Source organism: Talpa europaea (genome assembly GCF_964194135.1).
Source record: "Talpa europaea genome assembly, chromosome: 15".
NCBI classification, from domain to species: Eukaryota; Metazoa; Chordata; class Mammalia; order Eulipotyphla; family Talpidae; genus Talpa; species Talpa europaea.
This window is the reverse complement of record NC_140083.1, coordinates 27,987,923-28,011,410: the sequence shown is the minus strand read 5'-3', so window position 1 is coordinate 28,011,410 and position 23,488 is coordinate 27,987,923. Positions and strand designations below refer to the sequence as shown.

The 23,488-nt window shown below is 34.3% G+C and overlaps 1 protein-coding gene across 2 annotated transcripts in view; it reads left to right on the top strand.

The window, feature by feature from the left end:
- The window catches only part of SYT1 (synaptotagmin 1), a gene marked incomplete at its 3' end in the record, with an annotated part of 196,820 nt that overhangs the window by 46,924 nt on the left and 126,408 nt on the right, over positions 1-23,488 (top strand). Inside the window, exons 2-5 of one of the 2 annotated variants that reach the window (XM_084256461.1) lie at positions 6,009-6,193; positions 12,434-12,547; positions 15,791-15,958; positions 19,989-20,156. In XM_084256461.1, the coding sequence (XP_084112587.1) occupies positions 6,009-6,193; positions 12,434-12,547; positions 15,791-15,958; positions 19,989-20,156 (635 nt within the window). Of the gene's footprint in view, positions 1-6,008; positions 6,194-12,424; positions 12,548-15,790; positions 15,959-19,988; positions 20,157-23,488 lie in introns of both variants that reach the window. The other variant, XM_084256462.1, reaches the window with a different exon arrangement.

The following is a 23,488-nucleotide window of genomic DNA, read 5'->3' as shown; positions in this document are numbered from 1 at the left end:
TACATTCTTTCAAGCCTTGCATTTAATGGTCTGTTTCCAGAGGTGGCTAATGAGTATATTAATCCACGTATTCCCAGGGTTTTTATTTTCCATTTACATCCTGCAATTTATAAGAACTTAAAAAGACAAGGTTATTTGGCTTTTTGCCAGTTTTTAAAAAGTGATTATCCTTGAGTGTTTTTAAAAATTAATCATAAACAGTCTAAAAGCAAAGCTTTGAAAGAGATGATTTTTCCTACTGGTTGAATAGCAAAATAATTATTTTCACATTATAGTCTGCATTTTTGCATCAACGTATGATCATTGAGAAAGATGACAGATTATTTAGGGTAAAGTCTAAAGTTGCCCAAAACTTCAACAAATGTAAGAATGAAGAAATAGGTGCATTATTCATAGAAAAACAACATAGTCATTAACGGGAATGGTGAGTTACTCATAACTAAACAGATGTGTCAAAGGCAGAAAAGGCTTGAATTAAGTTATTTCTGAATTTTAGTAGTGGCAGCAGTATTACTTGTGTCATTTTGAAGCTCATAGATGAAATACCTAGGACTGATATAAAAGTACAAGTTCATATTTCTCAGAGAGAAAAATGTAAGTCATCTAAAGAGATATGGAACTGATAAAACTGTCCATAAAGTGAAATCAAGGCAGAAATACAAAAACCAGTGAGCTTCGTCCAAAAGTTAAATCTAGACCCAATGAGTAATTCTACCAAAAGGCTGCCAGTGCAGGAGACTAAATAGTTATGAAAGGAAATCAGAGTAAATGGATTGAGAAATGGATTGAGTAGATGCAAGAAAAACACACTTGAGATAGTGGTGTGCCTCTGCATGCTACTTCTACTTGAGCTCAAAAACATGACCCTGTGGGTTTCTTTCAAGACATCTACATTTTTATCAATGAGGACCGAGAGCTGTCATTTAGAAGTGACCTCAGAATCAGATCTAGAGTAGACCTCCCTTCTACCATAGGACATTTTGTATAAATTAGTAAAAGCTCATTTTGTAGATCTGAGGAAAAATGGGTGTCTGAAAAGCAGACTTTGGTTATGGGAATATCAACAGCACACATGGTTATTTTCAGTGATGCTAAATGTTTTCCTCTGCAATACACAAGTTCTTTCTGAAATGTTCATTTTTGATTTTACTATTCGCTATGAAAGAGAATATTTAATGTCCTTTTAAGAAATGTTTGTCAGGAACACTTACATCGATAATTTTTGAAATTTTTATTTAGTGCCAAAATTCCCTGGGGAAAATAAATGTTTTTCACTGTGAAATTTACATTTTTATTATAGAAAGAATATTTATTAGTGGATGCCATCAATAATGTAGCCCTGCAGCACTAAATTTGTATACAAGAGCATGTAGATTTCTTTTGAAAATGTACCATAATGTGTTCTGAGATCTGAGTTTGTCAAACACAAGAAATTTACTTCTCTTTTAAAAAGACCAAGGTTTTAACACCTGGGAAGTAAATAGTTAGGTTTATGTTTGAACAAAATATGCTTAAGATCGTATTCCAGATCTGAGAAAAATACCCAACACATAATAGATGCTCAGTAAATATGTGTTTGATTAAATAACTGCTTTTTTAAACAGAGCCTTAAGGAGACCACTTTTGACAATCCAGGTGGTATGATTCGGGCACCTTCAATATTCACCAATATTGAGAGATGATTATCACAATATGGTTATTTAACATACCCATTACTTCACATGTGTGTATTGTGTGCGTGTTGACTTTTCTCCTAATAAGACACATAGGACTTTTCTCCTAATAAGGCTGGCTTGTATACAAGAAGTTTATTAACTATAGTCACCATCTTGTATGTTAGATACTACTCAGAACTTATTAATCTCACAATTCAAAGTTTGTACCCTATGACCAACATCTCATTTCACATACAACCCTAGCCTCTGGAAAACAGCCTTCTACTTTTTGTTTCTATAGGGTTAGCTTTTAGAGCCTACTTATAAGTAAGATCATACAGTATTTGTCTGAATTATTTCACTTAGTATAGTGGCCTTGAGGGTCACTCATATTTATCACAAATGGCAGGGTATACATCTTTTTATGGCTGAATAATATTCCATCATAGATCTATAATACATTTTCTTTATCCATTTATCCATATAGACACTTAAAGATTGTTCTATATGTTGACTCTTATGAATAATGCAGCACTGAACATGGGGATACAGGTGTCTCTTTCAGATATTATTTGTTTCCTTCAGATATATACCCAAAGTGGGATTACTGGATCATTTGGTAGTTTGTTCATTTTCAGGATCCTCCATACAGGTTTCCATAATGGTTGTATGAACTAATTCCTTCTTGAGTTCTAAGGGAGAATCTGTTCCCTTGCCCTTTCCAGCTTCTAAAGGCTACCTACATTCCATTATTTACGATCCCTTTTTCCGTCTTCAAATTCAACAGCCCAGAATTATCAGATCTCTGATTTTGAAAATCTGGACTGTCTCTTTTACTTACAAGGATCCTAGTAATTACATTGAGTCCACCCAGATAACCCACAACATCATCCTTAAGCATCATCATCCTTGCAATGTCTTTTCTGACGTGTAAGGTAACAATTTGCATACCACAAAGTCTACATCAGAATCATTATAAATTGATTTTGATTTAATTCTTATGCATCAGTTCACTTTTGGGTTAACTAATATGTGAGATAAATTAGCTAGAAAATAAGAATAACATTTTTTAATGGAGAGTTTTTATACTATTATTTTCTGTTGAAAGGTATTTATGTTAAATGTTAAAATTCTTTTTATATGAATGCATTTAATGATAGCTGGGTAACAATAATAAGCTGATAACATTCTGCCAGTAGCAATATTTTGATGAGCCTAATTTTTTGTTGTTGTTGTTGTTTTGTTTTATTTGTTTGTTTGTTTTGTGGGACCCTCGAGGCTGGGGAACGAACAGGCACTGCAGAGGCTGCGGGCAGCCTCACAGCCCAGCACTCAAGCACTGCACCACTAGGGGAGGCCCTTTGATGAGCCTAATTTTTATTGAAACTGTATTTTATATTAAAGAAATTACCCTTGGCAGCATATGTTGCTATTATTTGCCTCATTTTTAAAAGAAACCTATTAAAAATAACTCAAAGTTAGATAAGAATTTTTTCCTTTTTATGTATTTATAATATGCACAATTTAACCTAATAATTCAGACATATTTGAATTTCTCAAGCTACTAAATATATACTTTTTTTTCAATACACAGATTTTTCTTTGTAAAATTGAAGGGATAATGACTAAAACTGCTGTGACTATTCAATGAGATGAGACATGTAAAACTATAGTACAGTTGTAACCCCTAAGGATGTCTGCAATAAGTTTGTAGCCTAATTACTTCACTGGATTTGCTCACTAATATTGAAATATATTTCTATAGACACTGTAAGTTATTAATACTATGGATGTTGATTTTTGCTAATCTTACCAAATTTACATATTTGGTTGCTCCACGTAAAGTTTTTAACATGAGAATTCAGTTCAGAAAAACTCCATTTAATTAAATATGGTGATTTGTATTATAATTAACTATTCAGCCACATTATTACAAGAGTACACAAAATGAAAACATTTTTTTTAATCTCTATTTAAATGTACCAGTAAATTGTGAGGAAAACTTTATTGATTTCACATATTCACTATACCACATTCAAGGTTAAAATCAAGCTATTCAAAAGGTCACCTGAAATCAAATCTAAAAGTTGCCAGCACTTTATGAAAGTCACAGGGCCTCCCTGGTGACCTAGGGGTTAAGTCTGAGTGCTACTACCATCTACCAGGACAGCAGAAGGTCTGCCTGTTCTGCTCCCCACTCTGTATCTGGTGAATCCTCTCATGGCCCCCTCCACCTCTGGCCTATACCCCAGTTCTTCTACACAAAAGTAAATAAATAAAATCTTAAAATAAAATAGAAGCCACAAAGTAAAAAATTGTCAGTGATAATAATTTACCTACAAGTTGTACCATGTCAAAATTCTTTCTATAATTCTGTTTCTATTTAACTTTTTTCAATTAAGTAATATTCCTGTGCTTTCAGTTTCTATTTTTTGGTGTGAATTTGTCAAATTATCGCCATCATGTGTCCTATGTCTCTCTAAAAGACTATCACATAAGTCCTGCTGGGGTAATTACTTACAAGTTTAAAGGAGAGAGTCATTATTAATACTGTGTTGCCTGTAATGAGTATGCAGGCTATCTTGCTTGTGCAAGACAGATTTTAGCTACATCAAAGTACAAGCATTTAAATGAGGTATTATGAACAATATCATTTTAAGCTTACTTTAATTTACATTTTTAGTGATTTTTAATGAGATTAGAGAAATGTAAAAAACCATGTCTTCTTATAAAAAAAAAACATGTCTTTTGTATTAGTTGATCTATAACTTTCACACAAATATTTCTTTGACAACACCATTTCCAAAGTCATGGTTTTACATGGCCTTATGGTAACTTCTAGTAGTCATTCAGAAGCTAAAACGACATGCATAGCATTCTACACTCCAAAGCTGAAGCTAAATGCAGATTGAGAGCCAAGAGTGAGGGTTTTCTCAATGCTGAAGAGCGGTTAATTTTTAAGTGTTTTCACTTTGTCAAAGCACTCCTGACTTGTGTGCGGCAATCATTGATACTAATGATGTTTATATAGTTAGAATAAAATAGCATGTTTTCTTATCATTTCAGTATCCAATGTCTTTCTTAATTACAACAAGCAAATCTAATTATTTCTTCTGATTAATCTCAATAGCTGAATAATTCCTTTCCTGGCAAAGTGAATCCTAAATGTTTTCATGAAAACTTTTTTTTTTTTAATAAGTACCTGGGCTTGCAGGGTAAATCAAAGAAAATAGATGAACTTCTAGTACAGGGACAACTGTAACAATAAACTAAAAGATTATTTCAATATATTTTTATATGAATTATTATTTTCAACAGAACCTGTAAATCTGAAGCATTTCAAAATCATGTCTTCTTCTCAGCCCCCTCAGCATATCCACTGAATTCTTCTCAGGGTGTTTCTTCCTTTTTATATATTTATTGATGTGACTGTTTTATATCCCTTCATATGCCCTTCATATGCCCAACATTGAGTTCCCACTATTTGCTGGATTCCATTCTAACTTTTTTAGCATATAAACTCCCTTAATCTTCAAGGCAATGACATGGGTAGCACATTATTATCATTAGTTTAGGAAAAGGAAACAAATTCAGAACAGTTCACTAACCTGGTCAGAGTCACACAGCCTTCAAGTGTGCATGCCTGAGTCCCAGCCTAGCTTTAGAATTACAGGACACAAACCCCCTGGCCTGTCTCTGGAGACCGCTGGTAAATCTCCTCATGATTAGAATCTCAGAGCACCAAGTACTTCTTTCTAACCTTTACCACACTTAAGATAGTCCCTTTTTTCCACTCTTTATTTGGTTAATGGTTGCCCTTCCCACTGTGCCCAAAATATACTAAGAGAATCCAGAGTAGCAGATCAATGAGTAATAGCAACAATATTTATGAAGATTTACCATATGCCAGGCCCTGCATCTTAACCTTCAAATGTTCTATGTGATACATACCAATTTGCCACCATCTAAGAAATGTGGAAACAAAGGCAGAAAGAGTTCAGAGGACTTGCCCAAGGTCATACAGCTAGTAAATGGTAGAGGCAGGACTAAAACTCAGAGGTCAAAGTCCAAAGCTGTGGTCTGAATGATGAAAGAATGGGTTAATGGAAACATAGCATGGAGAGAGGGAAAGCAGTAGGAGGAGATGCTCTTTGACTTCAGTGGAAAGGAAGGAAGGAAGCAATTGTCTAGGCAGAGAAAATAACAAGTGGATAAGATAATGCAGAACAGTTTGCCTGGAGCATAACAGGTACTCAGTAAACACAAACATACATCTTTATAGCCATAAATTTAAAGGTCTTGCACATAGAAGAGTCTTGTTACTAATGCTCTCTGCATAATTCTTTCTTGCAGTGCCACCGTGGGCCTTAATTGCCATAGCCATAGTCGCAGTGCTTTTAGTCCTGACCTGCTGCTTTTGTATCTGTAAGAAATGCTTGTTCAAAAAGAAAAACAAGAAGAAGGGAAAGGAAAAGGGAGGAAAGAATGCCATTAACATGAAAGATGTGAAGGACTTAGGGAAGACGATGAAAGATCAGGTAATGTATTCATTCTAGATTTCTTTCTAGATTATTTTATTGAAAATTGATGAATGTCTGGTTATTTTATGCTAGATAAGTATAAAAATAAACAACTTCTGTACACAGGTCTTTGTTGCAGAGATGGTTTGCAATCCTTTTCGTCGTTAGTCAATATCCCAAAGTGCAATAGGAGCATTTGTTAGGATTGTCCAGCCTCCTAATCACAGAACCAGAAAAAGGCATCCTTGGTCATCAGGGCGATCTTGATGCGTCCAGCATTTCAAAATGATGACTGAATGTTTTTATTATGTTTAGCCCATCTTAATTGTGTTTAGAGCTAGGGAAACAAAATAAAGAATATCTAAGTGTTCTCCCTTTTGAGCAGGAAATCTATCTAACATTTTCACTGTTCATAATCACTGTTAGATAACTGAGTTTAACAGCTGTTCAACACACTTGATGAAAGCCACCATTCCTATATCCAGACAACTCAATAATTAGTTCTTAGGAGAACGTGTTATACAGGGCAAGGGAGAGAAATGTGAGCTGGTCTAAAAATCCAGGCAGAATTTTAAAGCATAATTCTTATTTCCTCTCTTAGGGACCATTAAAACCACAGTGCAAGTTATAAAATCCATCTGGCTGGTTATCTCTTTTGAAGGAAACAACTTCTATTTTTCCTAAATTATTTAGATGATTTGGTTCAGAATAAAGTTTATTATTAAGAGTAATTATAATTATTAAATGCATTTTTCATTTATTTTTTTGAATCATCCTTATTGGATATTTCTGAACACTTAATTCAGAAAAATGTAAATGTAGAAAAATAACTTTTTCAATTATAAATATTTCCCATCAAGTAATTCAAAATTTCTACCTATTCCCAAATAGCAATATATAGTAGTTTGTAGAGGCAGAATAGGCCACTGAGCCTATCTATGATCCGGCAGACGGGTAAAGGAGAGCCCTGGAGCCTTCAGTGGCTTTCTCAGGCTTTTATTGAGCTGTTACATGTACAGCAGTGACCAGGTACATGGCAGGCAGGGGAGGGGTGGGGCGGGAGGGGTTGAGGGTGGGGGCTGGCCAGGAGGCGGGAAGGCCCCAAGGTCCCAAGGCCCCAGGCAAGTCTTCACTCTGTGCTTCTCTGGTCCTCTTTCTCCCCTTTTCTCTCCTGCCTGTCTGCTTCCTCTTTCTCCTGCCTCTGCTTTTGCTTCTCTCCTGCCTCTGCTTGTCTCCCTTAGGAACTCAATACTCCTCCCATGGCCCACAGAAGTAAACAAGACAGTTTGCAACAATATAACAACTGCTGGTGCCCCATCAGGCAGGGCAATCCTAATGATAGGAGGGCAGAAAAGCCTGAAAAACCATTTACTCTACAAGTTTTATGGATTCTCCTTTTAGTATCAATTACTACTAATTGAACTCAAATATGTGGATTTTCTTCCGAACAATTTAATCAGGGAAGACCTTTTTAGCATATTTGTAGTGTCCTTAGTAACCACATACTCAAAGACTAAACTCTCTCCACAGCTTGAGTTTCAAACTTTTTCTCAAAGAAACCTTAACGTCTATTGACACAATTTCACAAAAGCTTATATTAACTTGTCGCTTTTTTGTTTGGTTTCAGAGCTATAAAATGCCATAATGCCTGTGCTCATACCCAAAGAATATTGTCCTGAGCTCAGAAAAACAAGGGTTACATTTTTCTGGAAAAGTCTCTAATCAGTCACAAGAAGTCTATGTATAAATTCAACTACAAATATCCAATAAGGATAGTTCTCTTTAGTTAATTCATTACAAAGAAACTGAAATTTTAAAACTAGTCTTGTTTTATTTCAACACTCTCCGTAGCAAACAGGACTTGATACAGATTTCTTTAAACTGTTTTGAGATTAAGTATAGATAAATGATATTAACTGGATAATCTGTACATGAATTTCAGCTATATATGTAAAGCAATACTTTGAAAATACCTTCATTTTCAAGACAACAATAAAATTCAAATGTGGTTTTCATGTATCCTAGAATTAACAACTAAAAGCATTGAATAAAGTTAAATTGTAACCTTAACATTTCTTTCTAGGACAAGAAATTTCTATTGTTCATTGTGCAATTTGTATGACATAAGATTATCATTTATAGCACAATAGTGATGTTTATTACCCCTGTTATGACCTGGACAAATGACCAAGGTGCAAGGAGTGAAAACAGAAATAGTTAATTTTTCAGTGATCACATACTCTTGCAAATAGGGAGGGGAAGAAAAATTAAAGAGTCAAATGAGAAAATACAAAGATATTAGGAAGAGTTCATAGTACTCTACCCTGACAACATAGCATTATGATTCCAACCACTCAAAGAGTATTTTTACATTTTAAGTAGATCACTTTGTCAGTATAGGATGGCATGGTTCTTGTTTTATGAGCAATAATTTATGTTTTATTTTATAAGCGTACAAAATGAAATTTGAGCAAATGAAAATAGGCCCCACTGGTAAGCACTTAGTAGTTTATACTACTTTTTAAGGCAGACAAAAGTAGCTAAACATGGACTCTTTCATTTTATGAAGAGGAAGAATGAAGAAGCAAAATAGAAGGTACAGATTTTAAGATGCTGAGTTACTTCAAAACCGTATAAGCACAAAAGATGAAACTATTCACAAATAATTATCTTTCAAAATATTTTTTAAAAATATAGTCTATGCCGCTATCATTTCAAAGCAAGACAGATGTGAGAGGCATTTTAGATGTTATTTCGAAAGACATAGAGGCTCTAGGGTAATCAATTAGTTTTTACCATTTCAGTGCATGTAAGAAATCACAGAAATGCAAATTTCAGTGTTCACAGCTACACATCTCTCTGGGGAGATTGTATAACCCAGGGACTTAAAAATATTCTGCAATGGCAACCAAAATGTTAACTCTAGGTAGCGTGTTTATAGAGCATAGGCCATGCATTTTTTAAATGACTTAAAACTTAAAAACACAATGGGAAAATCACTGGTAAAGTCACAGGTCTGCAAAGGTCATTTCTCCATGGTTTTCACTAATGTGTGTGGATATTTTAATTTTTATTTCTTCCTTCTATGTCCTCCTTATCTGTGTTGTATCTCATGACTGTTCTGGACTGTCCCTTGCGGTAGGTTTTCCTCTGCTATTTAGACACCCTAGTCAAAGCTCGGATACATTTAGTGGCCTGGCAGCTGGGGCTCCACAGGCGAGGGTGTACCATTCTGACACACATCAAAAGGCTGAACTAAATTGATTCTTTTTTTAAGATAAAATGTTCTCATTTTAAACATTACTAACTGATTAAATAGAACAATATTAGAAAGCTCAAGTTTTAAAACCACGGTAAAGAAAGAAAATTCAGTCCCTTGTGCTACCTTTTTTAGTGTCCCTTATCAAATCCAAATCTGAACAATTTAATTTACAATGAACAAATGCTCCTTCTGATGGTTGTGAACTAAGCACCTTTTGAATGTCAAAGCAAGCCAGAAGCATGTACACTGACTCTGAAATTTAAAACAAGGTCTGACTTTCCCAGCACAGCTATTTCAATTGCAATTTATCAAGCTCTCTGAACTGCTGGGTTTACAAGCTTTTTTTTTTTTTTTTTTTTTTGTATTTTGTTCTGGGGGAGAGGGGAGAATATATTCCTCTCGAGGTATTGTAATAGCTACTGATTTAATAGGTCTGAATTTAATATGATAGCACAGAAAATGTCTTGCTTAAGCTTAGCCTTTGGGACAAGAATAGACTTAATCAGTGATGAATAGTGGCACTGAGAAATTATCAAAAATTTAGCCCATTTCATGCAGAATAATTGCAGAGATGGTCTTGCACCTTTTATTAGGGCAAAAACCACTTAGGGAAAAGGAGATTTAATATCTCAGCTATTTCAAATTGCACTGGACTGAAACATGATATGTAAATTTTCAATTTTGAAAGAGACTTCTGAAACAGTATTTTAATCGATCCTTTGTTATTATGATAGAGAAATGTGCAGATTTTTTTAAAAATATGTATTAGTTTGATATTTAAAAAGAAAAAAACTAAAATATTACAAGGGAAGAAGTTATCTATGCTGCAATTTTCTAAGCACATCTTTTAGGACCATGTTAAAGACATATACACAGTTAAGGTTTTGAAAGGGCAATAGGATTCCACTGCATAAAGTCCTCTAAGTAAATTCAGTTTTGTCACTTTACTACTATGTTCCTTTTGATGACACTCTAAGTTCAAAAAAAAAAAAACTAATATAGATTTTCAAATAGTTTTGCTGTTTCTTTTGCTATCAGTGCATTAACACTTTACTACTTAAGGAAACATCAAAACATCGAAGGGTAATTAAACTTTCCAAATTAAAAGGTATGTAGCTGACCAGATTTGCAAAAGTCTCTAAATAAAATGTAATAAGGATAATTTTCCATTTTCCAAATTTGTTGCAAGTTCCTTGAAATTTTCAAGAAACATAAAAGGGGAGGTACCTCTGCTTATTGTTGAATTCTGTTTTTACGATTTTTCCCTTCCAAATGAATTCTGCCCAAGTGTCAGCTTTTAAGACTCATTTCAGAGTTAGCTAGGTAGAGCCATATTGGAAAATCTTGTCACTCTGAGGACTGGGGTACTATTTTGAGATACCACTGAGGATCTCTATGAAAATGGATGAATGAATAAAGACGCTTGCTTTTGGCAATGAAAAAAAAAAAACACATAGTGTGAGTGGGAGGAGAGTGAGTATAGGAAATGCAGGTAGTCTGACTCTGATGCCTTTCTGAAGCCTGTTTGTAAATCTAGCATTTGAGTTCTACATGAACTTTAGAATTCAGTTTAATTGCTGACAAGAGTTTAGTTAAGAGTTTCTTTACTGTCAGATATAAAGCAGTCTACCATTCATATGTCTTGATTCCTATAAAATCTTGTAGACAAATAAACACAGACACACACATACATAATGAAAATGCCGTAACTAAAAATTAGAAGACAATTATTACCATATATAATAATGATGGAAAGGTTGAGACCACTCAAATAGAGTCTCTACAAATCAGTAAGAGTCAAACAATAGAAAGATGAGCAAAAAATGTATATGCACACAATCTTAATATCAAGATATATTTAAATCTTTCAACCATCACTAATGGCCAAGGAAAAGGACATCTTATTTTTAATTTTGAATATCTCTATAAAGTTTTAATATTTTGTAATTTTTAAAGCAGTAAATGCATATTCCTGGAAAAAAACTATATTCATGACTGTATAACCTTTAGTGTTTTAGTAAACTTCTTGCACTTACTAGGAAAACGTATTTTATATTTTCATTTTTGAAAAATAAAGAGCATTTGAATATATATTACTCATTTTATGAAATACTGAGCTTTCTAGTATTTCAATTGATATTACAGTTATGTTTTAATTTGTGAAGAATATTCAATTGGTCTGAATTCAGTTTTGAGAGTTCAATACCATGATTTTTGTTCATAAGAGCAGCAAATTATTTTTACTAATTTCAGTTTTTGACAAGATTACAAACATAAATCCTCTCATCTTTTGACAACAAATAGATCTAGAAATCAATTTAATTCAGCCTAGCTTTCTGTGGAGCTGTTATGAAAATGAAATGGTAAACTTAGACGGGAAATGGAGTACACTTTTCTCTAAACATGCATTTGCTGGTGGCATGTTTTTTTCCTCTTTTTCCATAACCATTACAAATGCATATATGAAATATAAGCAATGACAGTTTTCTGAGAATCATCTACTCAACTATCTTTTTTAAGGCAACAAGGAAAGAAAAGGCCAAATATTTTATATAAATTACTCCACTGCATGTAACAATGATGTTTTTTACATGATGCTTAGCATCTCTTTAAACTACATGAATGTGAAACCTGGCCTGGTTAATAGCATGTTTATCAGCCCTCTAAATGAAGTAGTTTTATCAGAGCCAACTGTAAGACCAAGTTGACATTTCCTTACAAAAGCCTTACATTTTTTGCTTGCAATTTTCTGAGGGGCTTCTTCCATTGCTTCCATGTTGCTTGCTGACTGGGGGAGAAAATTCCGTGCACAAGTGGAATTTAAAAAATATGTAAGCAGCAAATGTGAATGTGTGTCAGACAAACAGATTTCTAGCATCTTAGTGCTTGCTTCGAACAGCTTGGAAGTATTACCACAGGCCCAGCGGAATTGGGGTTTTGATGAAAATTCATTTGATTTCACATATGATCCATTTCCCTGCTCATAGGCCCTTAAGGACGATGATGCTGAAACCGGATTGACTGATGGAGAAGAAAAAGAGGAACCTAAGGAAGAGGAGAAACTGGGAAAGCTTCAGTATTCCCTGGATTATGATTTCCAGAATAACCAGGTCTGGGGGGGAAAATGTCTTCTAATTCCATTACGTTTTCTGAAATTACCAAGTAGAAATTGAAGCAAGATAACTTCTTAAAACATTTCGTTTGCTGCGAGGGGAAAATGCAATTATCAAAGCTATTGATGAAATAATTTCTAAGTACAGGCAGTCCCCTACTTGCTAATTTAACTTCTTGTAATTAGAATTCACAGTATTCAACCGATTACATCTACTTATGGCACTTACAGCAGGCGGGCGGAATACAAATTAACTTGAAGCAGTCAGTCTGATTCCGAGAGCTCCCAGCCTGGCTAGAACAATCTTCCTTGAACTTCATGGATTTAGATCCAGGGCATGGGTCCTTCTGTGTTAGACCACCAGCAAAGTCAAAGTTTTGACTTCCTTGATAAGAAATCAAAGGTGAAAAATTTACTATAGTCATGAATTTCAAAGACAGGAATGCCTTATAGAATATCATGGTAAAACTAGGGCTCTTGAGAGCAAATCTACAAAAGTAGAAAAACCAGCAACTTGATCTCTAATGCCTAAGACTGTTACTCCAACATGACAGAGAACTAAAGAAGCTAAGGAAACAGGCATTCCTCCTACAGAACCCATGGCATTGATGAAGATGTCTCCTTACCTTCTGAATTGTTAAGAGTTTTAAAAGCTAGGTAAGAATTCCTATGGAATGGTCTAAGTGCAAGATGCTATTCTGAAGAATCCTTAGGACAAAGCCCTTCTTCGAGGAAGGTAGTTTTAAATCACTCCAGTTTGCTTTGCTTCACTGATCTTTCTAGGTGAGTAAGAAATGATCAACATATATAGTTACTGCTAATGCAGCATATGTTAGTTATTTCCAGTTTGATAAGAATAAGCAATATATAAATCATACACTAATGCTCAGCTTTGACAACTGATGTCCCAAGTCAGTTGTCAGAGAGAGATCTAAGCAGAAATCCTGGGACTTAGGAATTGACACTTTAAAAAATGTCTTCATTTCCAGAGGATTCCTCTTGAAGGATGCATTGATATACTATGTTATATAAAAAACACTTTATCAATTTCATTATAGCCTGGACTAGTTATTTCATAATATTCTAGAAAATTACATACTGTTTCATAGGCACAAGTTTATATCAATGGATTTCAAATAGGATATTTGGGTATACTTCTATCACTTCTATATAAATTTAATCATCAAGACTTGGTTGGGAATAAAACGTCCTATTAATTATACATATTCTAGGAAAGGTCAAGGTCAATGTATGATATTTTAATATATAACCTGTTCTCTAAATATCTACTCTGCCTTCATAAATGTATCCAATATCTTTTTACTCATTTATCCTACTTTCATATTTTCCACTAGACGTCTAGTACCATCTCATCTTGGTTAGTCACAATTTTGAGACTTCTAGGTTGACTTTCAGTAGTATTAAGGCTAATTTATACAAAGCAGTGGTTTTAGTAAATAGCACTGATTTTTTAATCAAATATGAGCGTATTTACTATTCCCTTCCTAGCAAATAAATTTTAAAATATTTCATTCTGAAGATCTAAAACATTCTACATGATGAAATTGTTTAATACTACACATTGATTTTTCCAAAGGTTCACAGATAATTTGATTTATAAAATGATCCCTATGAGTCATAGATGATAAAGTCTAAGAAATTTCATAGATGAGGCTATAATCGAATATATATTCTTGCTTACCAAAACTAAAATCCTAAAATACTCTGTTTAAGGAGTTTTCATGATAGAAAGAAATGTGATATTTATCTCTAAGGCAGAAGTCAAAGGGGGGCTGGAAGAAATGACCACACCCCTTACCAAAAAAATACCCCAAAAAACCTTCAAAATATATATGATCTAGCTTTAAAGAGGTCAGGTTATACTTCTAGGGCTTTAACTGTGGAAAAGAAAATTTATTGCAAAAAATGAAGAAAAACAGAATTGTGCTTATTCACCTAAAATCCAAAGGTAAATCCCAAACACCATTTTAACAAATCAAGACAAAAATGGCTTGCTTGACTAATCAAGTCTTTCTAATCTGATGCCTTCTTTAACTAGTCTTTGATTATCTGTGTTTTCAATACTACAACCCAGCATCATTGCTCCTGTTGTATCAGGATGTCACAAAGGTGTTGAAAATTAAAATGGAAACAACATAATCATTCAGGACAGTAGTTTAGGTTAAAAGTAAAACAAATGAGCCAAATGTATTTATGAACACGGTAGATCAGTTTAACAGAAAATGCATGTCACTTTTTCTTAAGGAGGTGATTTGTTTCTCCAGTCTATTGGATAAAAAGTTTCAGGTTCAAATGATCAACTATGATGATCATTTGTCATGATCAACTATGATGTGACTGCGTTTATTGACTAGTGTATGCCTTAAATAAAAGGTATATGCCTTGAACAAAAGAGTCTGCTTTTGTTCCCCAAGGAATCTAAAGCAGTATGTTGATTCAAAACATCTGATGGGAAGCATCTAGTATAGTCTATTTACACCACTTTGTAAAAATATAGGAATATGTCACTGGGAAAACAGACATGAAGTAATAGAGATTTCTACATTATTTGAAAACATCAGATTCACTTGACAGTAAAAATGCTGAAATCCCCCCTTCCTTAAATATGAAGCTAAAATTGTTTCTTTGACGCCATGTCCTGTATTTAAACAAAGAACTTAATAGCTAATAATTTACTATAAGTCAAAACAAAGAAGCACACAAGGTCAAATATGAATAAAATAAGCTATCTACATGTTTCTATATCAAAATGCTACCCAATTTCTAAGGAATTTCTGTTTTGCTGGTCTGAAACTGGTTCAGAAAGAAAAATCCTACTTTATAATTACAGACTTGTGATTGTTTAACAATTTATTTCCACTTACAAATCATACCCTAGAAAGGAAAATAATGCACAAGGGCTTTTAGCAACTGGAAAGTTATTTGATTGCAACTCTTTTGCAAATATGAATTCCATATTTAAACTGTAATCAGCAACCTTTTAAAAGCCTCTTTTGTGCATAAAACCAGGATCCTCAAGCCTGCATCTGTCATAATTGGGTTTCTGAAATCTATATAGCTTGTTCATTTGCCTTCTGTGTTCAGATTCATAACAGAATAAAAGTTCATTAAAAGCAAAGATGAAGAGGGAGAAATCATAATATGCAACATTGCAAACAAATCAATCTTTTCCAAAATGTCCAATAATATTTGTATTCCTGTGTCCTGTCATTCATTTCAGCTCCTGGTAGGAATCATCCAGGCTGCCGAGTTGCCCGCCTTAGACATGGGAGGCACATCTGATCCCTACGTGAAAGTGTTTCTGCTGCCTGATAAAAAGAAGAAATTTGAGACAAAAGTCCACAGAAAGACCCTTAATCCTGTCTTCAATGAACAATTTACTTTCAAGGTACTTTTAAAAACTTTTCTTCTCTTATTTTAGATAAGACTTACCTCATCCAGACATATCCATAGATATGCACTTGACTGCTTGCTCACAAGACTCACATTTACTTAAAATTTAAATTCTTATCGTCAGTGAGGAGTCTACATTACACTTAGATTTGGTCAAAGTAGGACTCAGCTCAGCCATTTCATAATGGAATAGAGACTAGAACAGGATTTCGATGACACCTTTTCCCTTAAAAGAGGAGGTAACTTTCAAGCAGGCCAACAGACTTGAATATTTCCCCCTCTCTAAAATAGATCAAAGGAATTTCTATTATTTTTCAAAGTTCCAGAAAACAACTAGACTCTGCTATAGTCACAGAACAAGGGAAGCTCTGTTCCATTGTTTAAATGGTACAAATAGCTACCCCTCACATTGCAAAATTCTGTGTGTACAGGGCAGTTTGAACTCTAAAACCATTCTTAACTATCAATAAAAATAATGTCAACATATTGGTTTTATACAATTCTAGCATTTTTCCTTAATACTGAGCTCTTCCCTGGTGTTCATTTTATTCAGGCATCTCAACTGACAAACAATAACAAAAAGGAACTGACCATATGATAACTCAACAGGAAAATGTGTTTGGCAGGCCTCAGGCATCTCAGCAAACACACATGTTCTAGCTCTTGTCTTGAAGTTATGTACAAAAACAGTCGTGCGGTAGATATCTTTAATTTGTGAATTTTTTTAATGCATTACTTAAAATGATACATTTCTGAAAAATGAAATGTCTGGAAATGCCAGCAGGCTGATTCAGAATCACCCATTCATCAGCCAGTCTTAGCAATAACATGTGCCTTGTGTTAGCAAACATTCTGGTATGAAATAAATGGAGGAAATTGAGTTCATGAGTCATTTTCTCAAACCTAGTTTCCAGTTTTGAAAAGGAGCAGTCTATTTCTATGCATGCTGAAATTTTTGAGGTTTTTTTTTTTAAAGATTTATTTATTTATACAAGAACCGGGGTACAGGCCAGATGTGCAGGAGGGTGAGAGGATTCACCAGAGACAGACAGGGGAACAGAACAGGCAGAATGACAAAATACACTGCTGAGGGGAGCAGCGGGCGAGACAGGAGAGGTCTGTCTTGCCATGTGGGCATCTCCACGGCCAGTGGGGATCGAACCAGCACTGCAGAGGTTGTGGACAGCTTCACAGCGCTATGCTCAACTGCCTGCACTACCAAGGAGGCCCTGAAATTTTTGAGTTTTTAAGACATAAGTTCCTAATGTATAATCAGTAATCCTATTCAAGAATCTATACTTCTTATAACCAGATAGTTGATTTAGAGTAGCAATAAAAATATTCTGGAGGGGCCTCCTTGGTGGTGCAAAGGGTTAAGCACCGCACTATGAAGCAATCTGCAGCCTCTGCAGCACAAGTTCGATCCCCAGCCAGCCAGAGAGCACCCCACATGCCGAAGCAGACTTCTCCTGTCTCACTCACTGCTCCCCTCAGCAGTGTATTTCAGTCAGTCTGCCTGTTCTGTTCCCCACTCTGTCTCTGATGAATCCTTTCACCCTGTGCATCTCTGGCCTGTACCCCAGATCTTGTATGCATAAATCAATAAATCTTTTAAAAAATCATTCTGGAAATAGTCTGTTTACAAAGAACTAATCACTTTGGTCAATATACCACAGGACATAAAATAAACATAAAATATTACAAATGTTAATTACAATCATTTTGACTATGTATTAATCTTAAATTAGTCACTTCTAATCACAATTACATTAGTAGATTCCTAAATTATTTGAAATAATATTGTATGAGATTTGATTTTTGTCCCCAGTTACCTATATACTGTTCCTAAAAAATTGTCATGAGTTACCTGTATGCTATTTCTAAAAAATAGCTAATTTTATTAGCAATTTATGTGACTTCAAGATGTATAACTATTGAAATTGCCTGTAAACTTTGATCAATTTCCATATTATTTCAAAAAGTTTGATCAAACCATAATCCATATTACAATATACCTTGATATAGATAAGAAATTACTACTATTTCTAGAACATTGGATAGGTTCTCCATAGATATTGTAGATTCTCCAAATTGAAATACCAATAGGCAGGATGATATAGGAATGGAAGTATAGGATTAGAGCTTAAAGAGAATTACTTTTACAATTGAGTTCAAATCCATTTAATATGAACTTGACACACTCCAAAACTAAATATTGATCCTATTCTCCAAAACAAACTCCCACCTGAAAGAGTTGCTAATCATTCAAACAATAATTTTTTTATTAAGTGTGTCCTATTTGCCAACACTGTGCTAATATGCCTTATATAACACTCATTCAGACTCAAAACAGCTCTGTGAAAAAGGCACTATTAATATCACTGTGTGTTATATGAAGAAGCTGAGGGTAATTCACTTGCCCCAGATCCCTCAGCTAGAAAGTGGGAAAACCCATACCCAGGTCTGTTAGATCCAAAGCTCAAGTTTTTTGGCTGATACTGTCTCAGTACAATTATAAAAGAAAAGAAAAAACCTAAAAAGATTGTACAAATAAGAGTTTATCCGTACTCTAAAATTTCTTCTTTGAAATTTATTTCTTTGGAAGGGCTTCTTTTACATTCTGTCTAAACTGAAGAAAAACATGTGTCTAGTTTTTAAAGCACAGTATTTTACTCAGATTTCAAATAGTTGATAAATGACAAAATATTATAACTATGAAAAAACTTAAATTTCTTGGGACCTCCCTGGTGGCACAAGGGGTTAAGCACTGTACTATGAAGTAAGAGCAACCTCTGCAGCACGAGTTCGATCCCCAGCTGGCCAGGGAGCAACCCACATGGCGAAGCAGACCTCTCCTGTCTCACCTGCTTCTCCCCTCAGCAGTGTGTTTCAGTCAGCCTGTTCTGTTCCCCACTCTGTCTCTGGTGAGTCCTCTCACCTCCCGCATCTCTGGCCTGTACCCCAGCTCTTGTATGCATAAATAAATAAATAAATCTTTAAAAGAAAAAGAAAAAAACTTAAATTTCTTGTATATATAAACATTTACACAAATATACATATATATGTACACATATATACTTATATGTCCACATATATACTTATATGTATATATACATATACAAATATTCCTTCTTTTAACATAGTTAATTGAGTAATGTTTGCTGGAGCACAAGACAACTATTTATGTGGATAAAATACTGTGGTACAAGTGTATGAAAATTGATCAAATCTTCAATATAAGTCTAAATTTCCTAATTAGGCATCTCTATCCAGTTACTGAAGTGTAGCTAACCCGGATTGCACTGCTTTCCCTGCATATTAAAAATGTCACTAATAAACATCCCAACCCATAGCATCTGTCCCAGATTGATTTGAACAGCTGGAAAATTCATCAGTTCTTGGCCTTTTGCCACCACTCATCCTAAAAAGCGTCATACCCAGGAATGAACTTCAAGTTCTATATTATAATCTGCCTCTGATATTCAAAACATCAATTTTCTAGTCAATTCTTGTCAATCAGTAAATTATTTTAGGGAGTAGGTAAGGCACCTTATGAAATTCATTTAAATCCTTTCAGACTCCTAGTATATCTTTTAATAAATCACTGCTTCATTAAACTATAGTATCCAAATGGTTTTAAAGAATTAATAGAACTTTTGAAACAAGTTACCTACCACAAGTTGTAGCCTGACAACATAACTTATAAGAACAACAGAATTCTCCACATGAAAAATTTTAGAGTCAAATTCACTTGGTTTAATTCTTGCAAAGTGTTTATAGCATGACTGATAAGGGATCCATTATTTAAAATACAGCTTCCAGAATTGGGGGATAAAGTGATAAATCACTATGGCAAGTCCCCATCTTCTGCCAAGTAATTTGAATCTCAAGCATTTAATGAAATAATTTAAGGAAAAAAAATCATAATCTCTCTTCTGCTTATCTGACATAAATATTAAAAGTGAATGCTGTAAACAAGTTTTAAGCTTTGTTATAACCAGGTATCATATCCTCATCTCTTTTAGGTGCCATACTCAGAATTAGGAGGCAAAACCCTGGTGATGGCTGTATATGATTTTGACCGTTTCTCCAAACATGACATTATTGGGGAATTCAAGGTCCCCATGAACACAGTGGATTTCGGTCACGTAACTGAGGAATGGCGTGATCTGCAAAGTGCTGAGAAGGAAGAGGTAAGAAAGACATTAGCATTTCCAAAATGACAAGCTGTACTCGCCATTTGCTACTCATATAATAACCTACTGAGAGATGCTCTTTATAAAGGGTGATATGGGCTTCCAGCTGATGACAGTTGGCAAAATAGGGTCAGGGGATTGCATAATCTTGTTAAAAAGCATGCAAGTCTTCTGGGCATTATTTGAAGAATAAAGAGTTGTGCACCAGGTCTATAGACAACTCTCTAGAGATGGACACATGGACACATGCACTAGCACGCACACACACACAATCTCTTTCCAGAAGCTTTCAAAATGTCACCCATACCCCTAATTCTTTAAAAGGACAGTGAAAAATCATCTTGCTCTTTGTATTTTTCCATCATCATTTCCATCATTTATGAAATTCATTGAAATCCTTTCAGACTCCTATATATCTTTTAATAAGCTTATATCTTTTAATAAGCATCATGTATGCTTTCTACATAGGTTATATAGCTATCAAATAGAAATAAACTGGCACTGTTTCTTTGCTATTTCTGCAAAATGCAGACAGTTCATTGTTTCTCATGAAGATATCAGACCATGATGGGTAAAACATCAAATATAATTCACAATGGTTGAAATTAAATCCATTTTTTAAATGACTCACATTTTTATAGTATTCTTCAAATTGTATTGTCTTCTTTTAATAGTTTAGCCTGGGATTTTTCTGTGATTTAAAAAGGGGAGTTCAATATCCTTAGTACATTTTAAATACATAAAAATCAATTCTATTTGATTATGCTATGCATGCCTGGTACAAGTGTTTTTCTCTGTGAATGTCTCAACAGACCAATACCAGAAAAGCAAACAACTCTTAGCTTTTCCAAATTCCTAATGCAACTCTTTTCCCTTTCATTTTTGGGGTTCTGGTATACAAGAATAATTACCCAAATGATTGCCACCGACCTCAGTTTTAGGAATTTTAGGTCCCTGGGATTCTGGAAGTTGTGTCTCATTGGGCCACCAGGGAAATCAGTGGGCAGTCTTCAAAAAAACTGCCAAGTCCGTCACCTAGGGGCCCCTCTTGACCTAAGGTTTTCAGAGGTGAGGCTTTTAGAATAGGCGTGTTGATTGCTACACTGAAAGTGAGTTTTATCAGTGATCTAAAATTATCTGGTCATACAAAAGGAGTCAAATTGAGTTGAACTCTGCTTTCTTTTTGGAAACAAATATACATAACCAAAAGGTTAGTCAAGTTTACGTTCTTAGATATCGAGATACATTTCACCATAGTGTAGGCTTTCAAGAACAATCCAAAGCTATTACATTTTTAAATTTTAGGGTTTTTACAAGTAGTTCTTTCTGATGAATAAACTAATATTGACATGAATTTCAACATCTGTATGAAGAGAAACAGCAATCCTCCTATCATACTTCCTTCTTTCAAGGAAAGAAAGTTACTTTGAAAGTTACTAAGACCTCTTCCTAAGGCCTTTGTCACACAACTCAAAGATATGCATTTGCAAATATTTATTACACATGGTATACTCCTGGAACTGTGCTAACTGTTTGAAAAATAAGAGTGTAAAGAGGAAACAGTGCTTCTGCTTTTTGGAGTTGAATGTTGTCTCGTTTTCCTCCTCACTCCAATTTCTGTTTTGCTTCTTGTTAACTAGACTGGTTTCTGAAAGGGGTAAAAAGTCAATTTTTAAAAGCTGTCTTTAAAATCAAATACACTTGAATTTCAATTCTTACCAATCCATTTATTTTATCAGAGACCTTGAACAAGTCACTTAATCTCTCCACAATTCAGTTTATAAATATAGAAACCTGACTAAATAGGAGTATAGATTGAATAGGACAGATTAAATAATTATAATATAGAAAAAACTGTCTAAAATCTTTACACAAAAATTAGGATACTAAAGACATAAAAGAGGGAACAGTATAAGAAAGAAATGGTGAGGATGTTCAATGTTTAAGATTAAAACATAATATATGAAGATATAAAGATAAGTATTTTTAAGCCATGGTAAATAAAATTTCAGTCTAAAATTGTGTTATTTTCATAAGATATTTGTGATTTTTTTTCTTTCAATTCTTATCTTAGGGAAAATGTTTATCCTCCTTTACAGCCAACAGAAATGTGACTCATGTTTCACCTTGTATATCACTGATAACATGTATTACCATGACTCACATTTTACCTTCTGAAAACAGTAATAAATAGGATAATGTAAAACACCTGGCATAGACTATGGTACGTGACAAGCACCCAATGAGCAAGATATTTACTATTCTCTCTTCTTGACCAATGTTTTTATTTTCCTGTTTACTCTGCTCTTTTCTATCTGTATCTACTTCTCTCTTCTTTTTCTATCACCACTGTGTTTATTAAATGCCTTTGGAAGTTTTTAATAGGAAATTATTTTTTTAAAGATTTGTTTATTTATGTATACAAGAACTGGGGTGCAGGCCAGAGGTGTGGGCGTGGTGAGAGGATTCACCAGAGACAGAGTGGGGAATAGCACAGGCAGACTGACTGAAATACACTGCTAAGGGGAGCAGTGGTGAGACAGGAGAGGTCTGCTGTGCCATGTGGGTCACGTCCTTGCCTGGGATCGAATTCGTGGTGCAGTAGGTGCGGATAGCTTCATAGTGCTGACGCTTAACCCTTTGCACCACGAGGGAGGCCCACAGAAATAATTTAACTATGACAGCTTTTAACTGGAGTCTTTCCGTTTTGATATCTACTCAAGAATGGTAATTTGGAGTTTTCAGTTGAGTGACTATTTCCTTTTATCAACAAATAAGAAACCTCATAAAACAGATGGTTAGCTTGCATATTATCTCTGGATGACTAGACCCAGGTAGAAACTTTCTCAAAATAAATGAAGTAAGATTCCAGTTTGTATCAGAATAATTACTTATTCTCACTGATATGTCTCTATCCTTTCATGCTACTGTCCATTAACTGCAGAAAATTATAGTTGTGTGAATAAATTGAAAATAGATTGACTTTATTTCATATCATTTTAAAGAAATTGTTTTTCTATTTTGCATGAGCAGTTCTATTCATGATTTTAGTTTTTCTTTTACCTAATAGTGGTATATGTTTTTTTAAATGTCATAATAAATAGAAGATACCAAGGAAAGTGAGGAAAAAATTCAAGATCAACTTTGTTACCTAGGAATGAAACCACTATTCACTGCAATCTGTTCAGGTAGAGGCTTGGTTTTAAGTGGGTTAAATTTAACCCCCTGAGATCCAACCCAGCAATTTTAACAGAAGAGAGCGGGGTTTTGTTGCCAAAAATACAAAAGTCAAGAAATGATTAAGCAATTACATAAGTTAATGAATTATG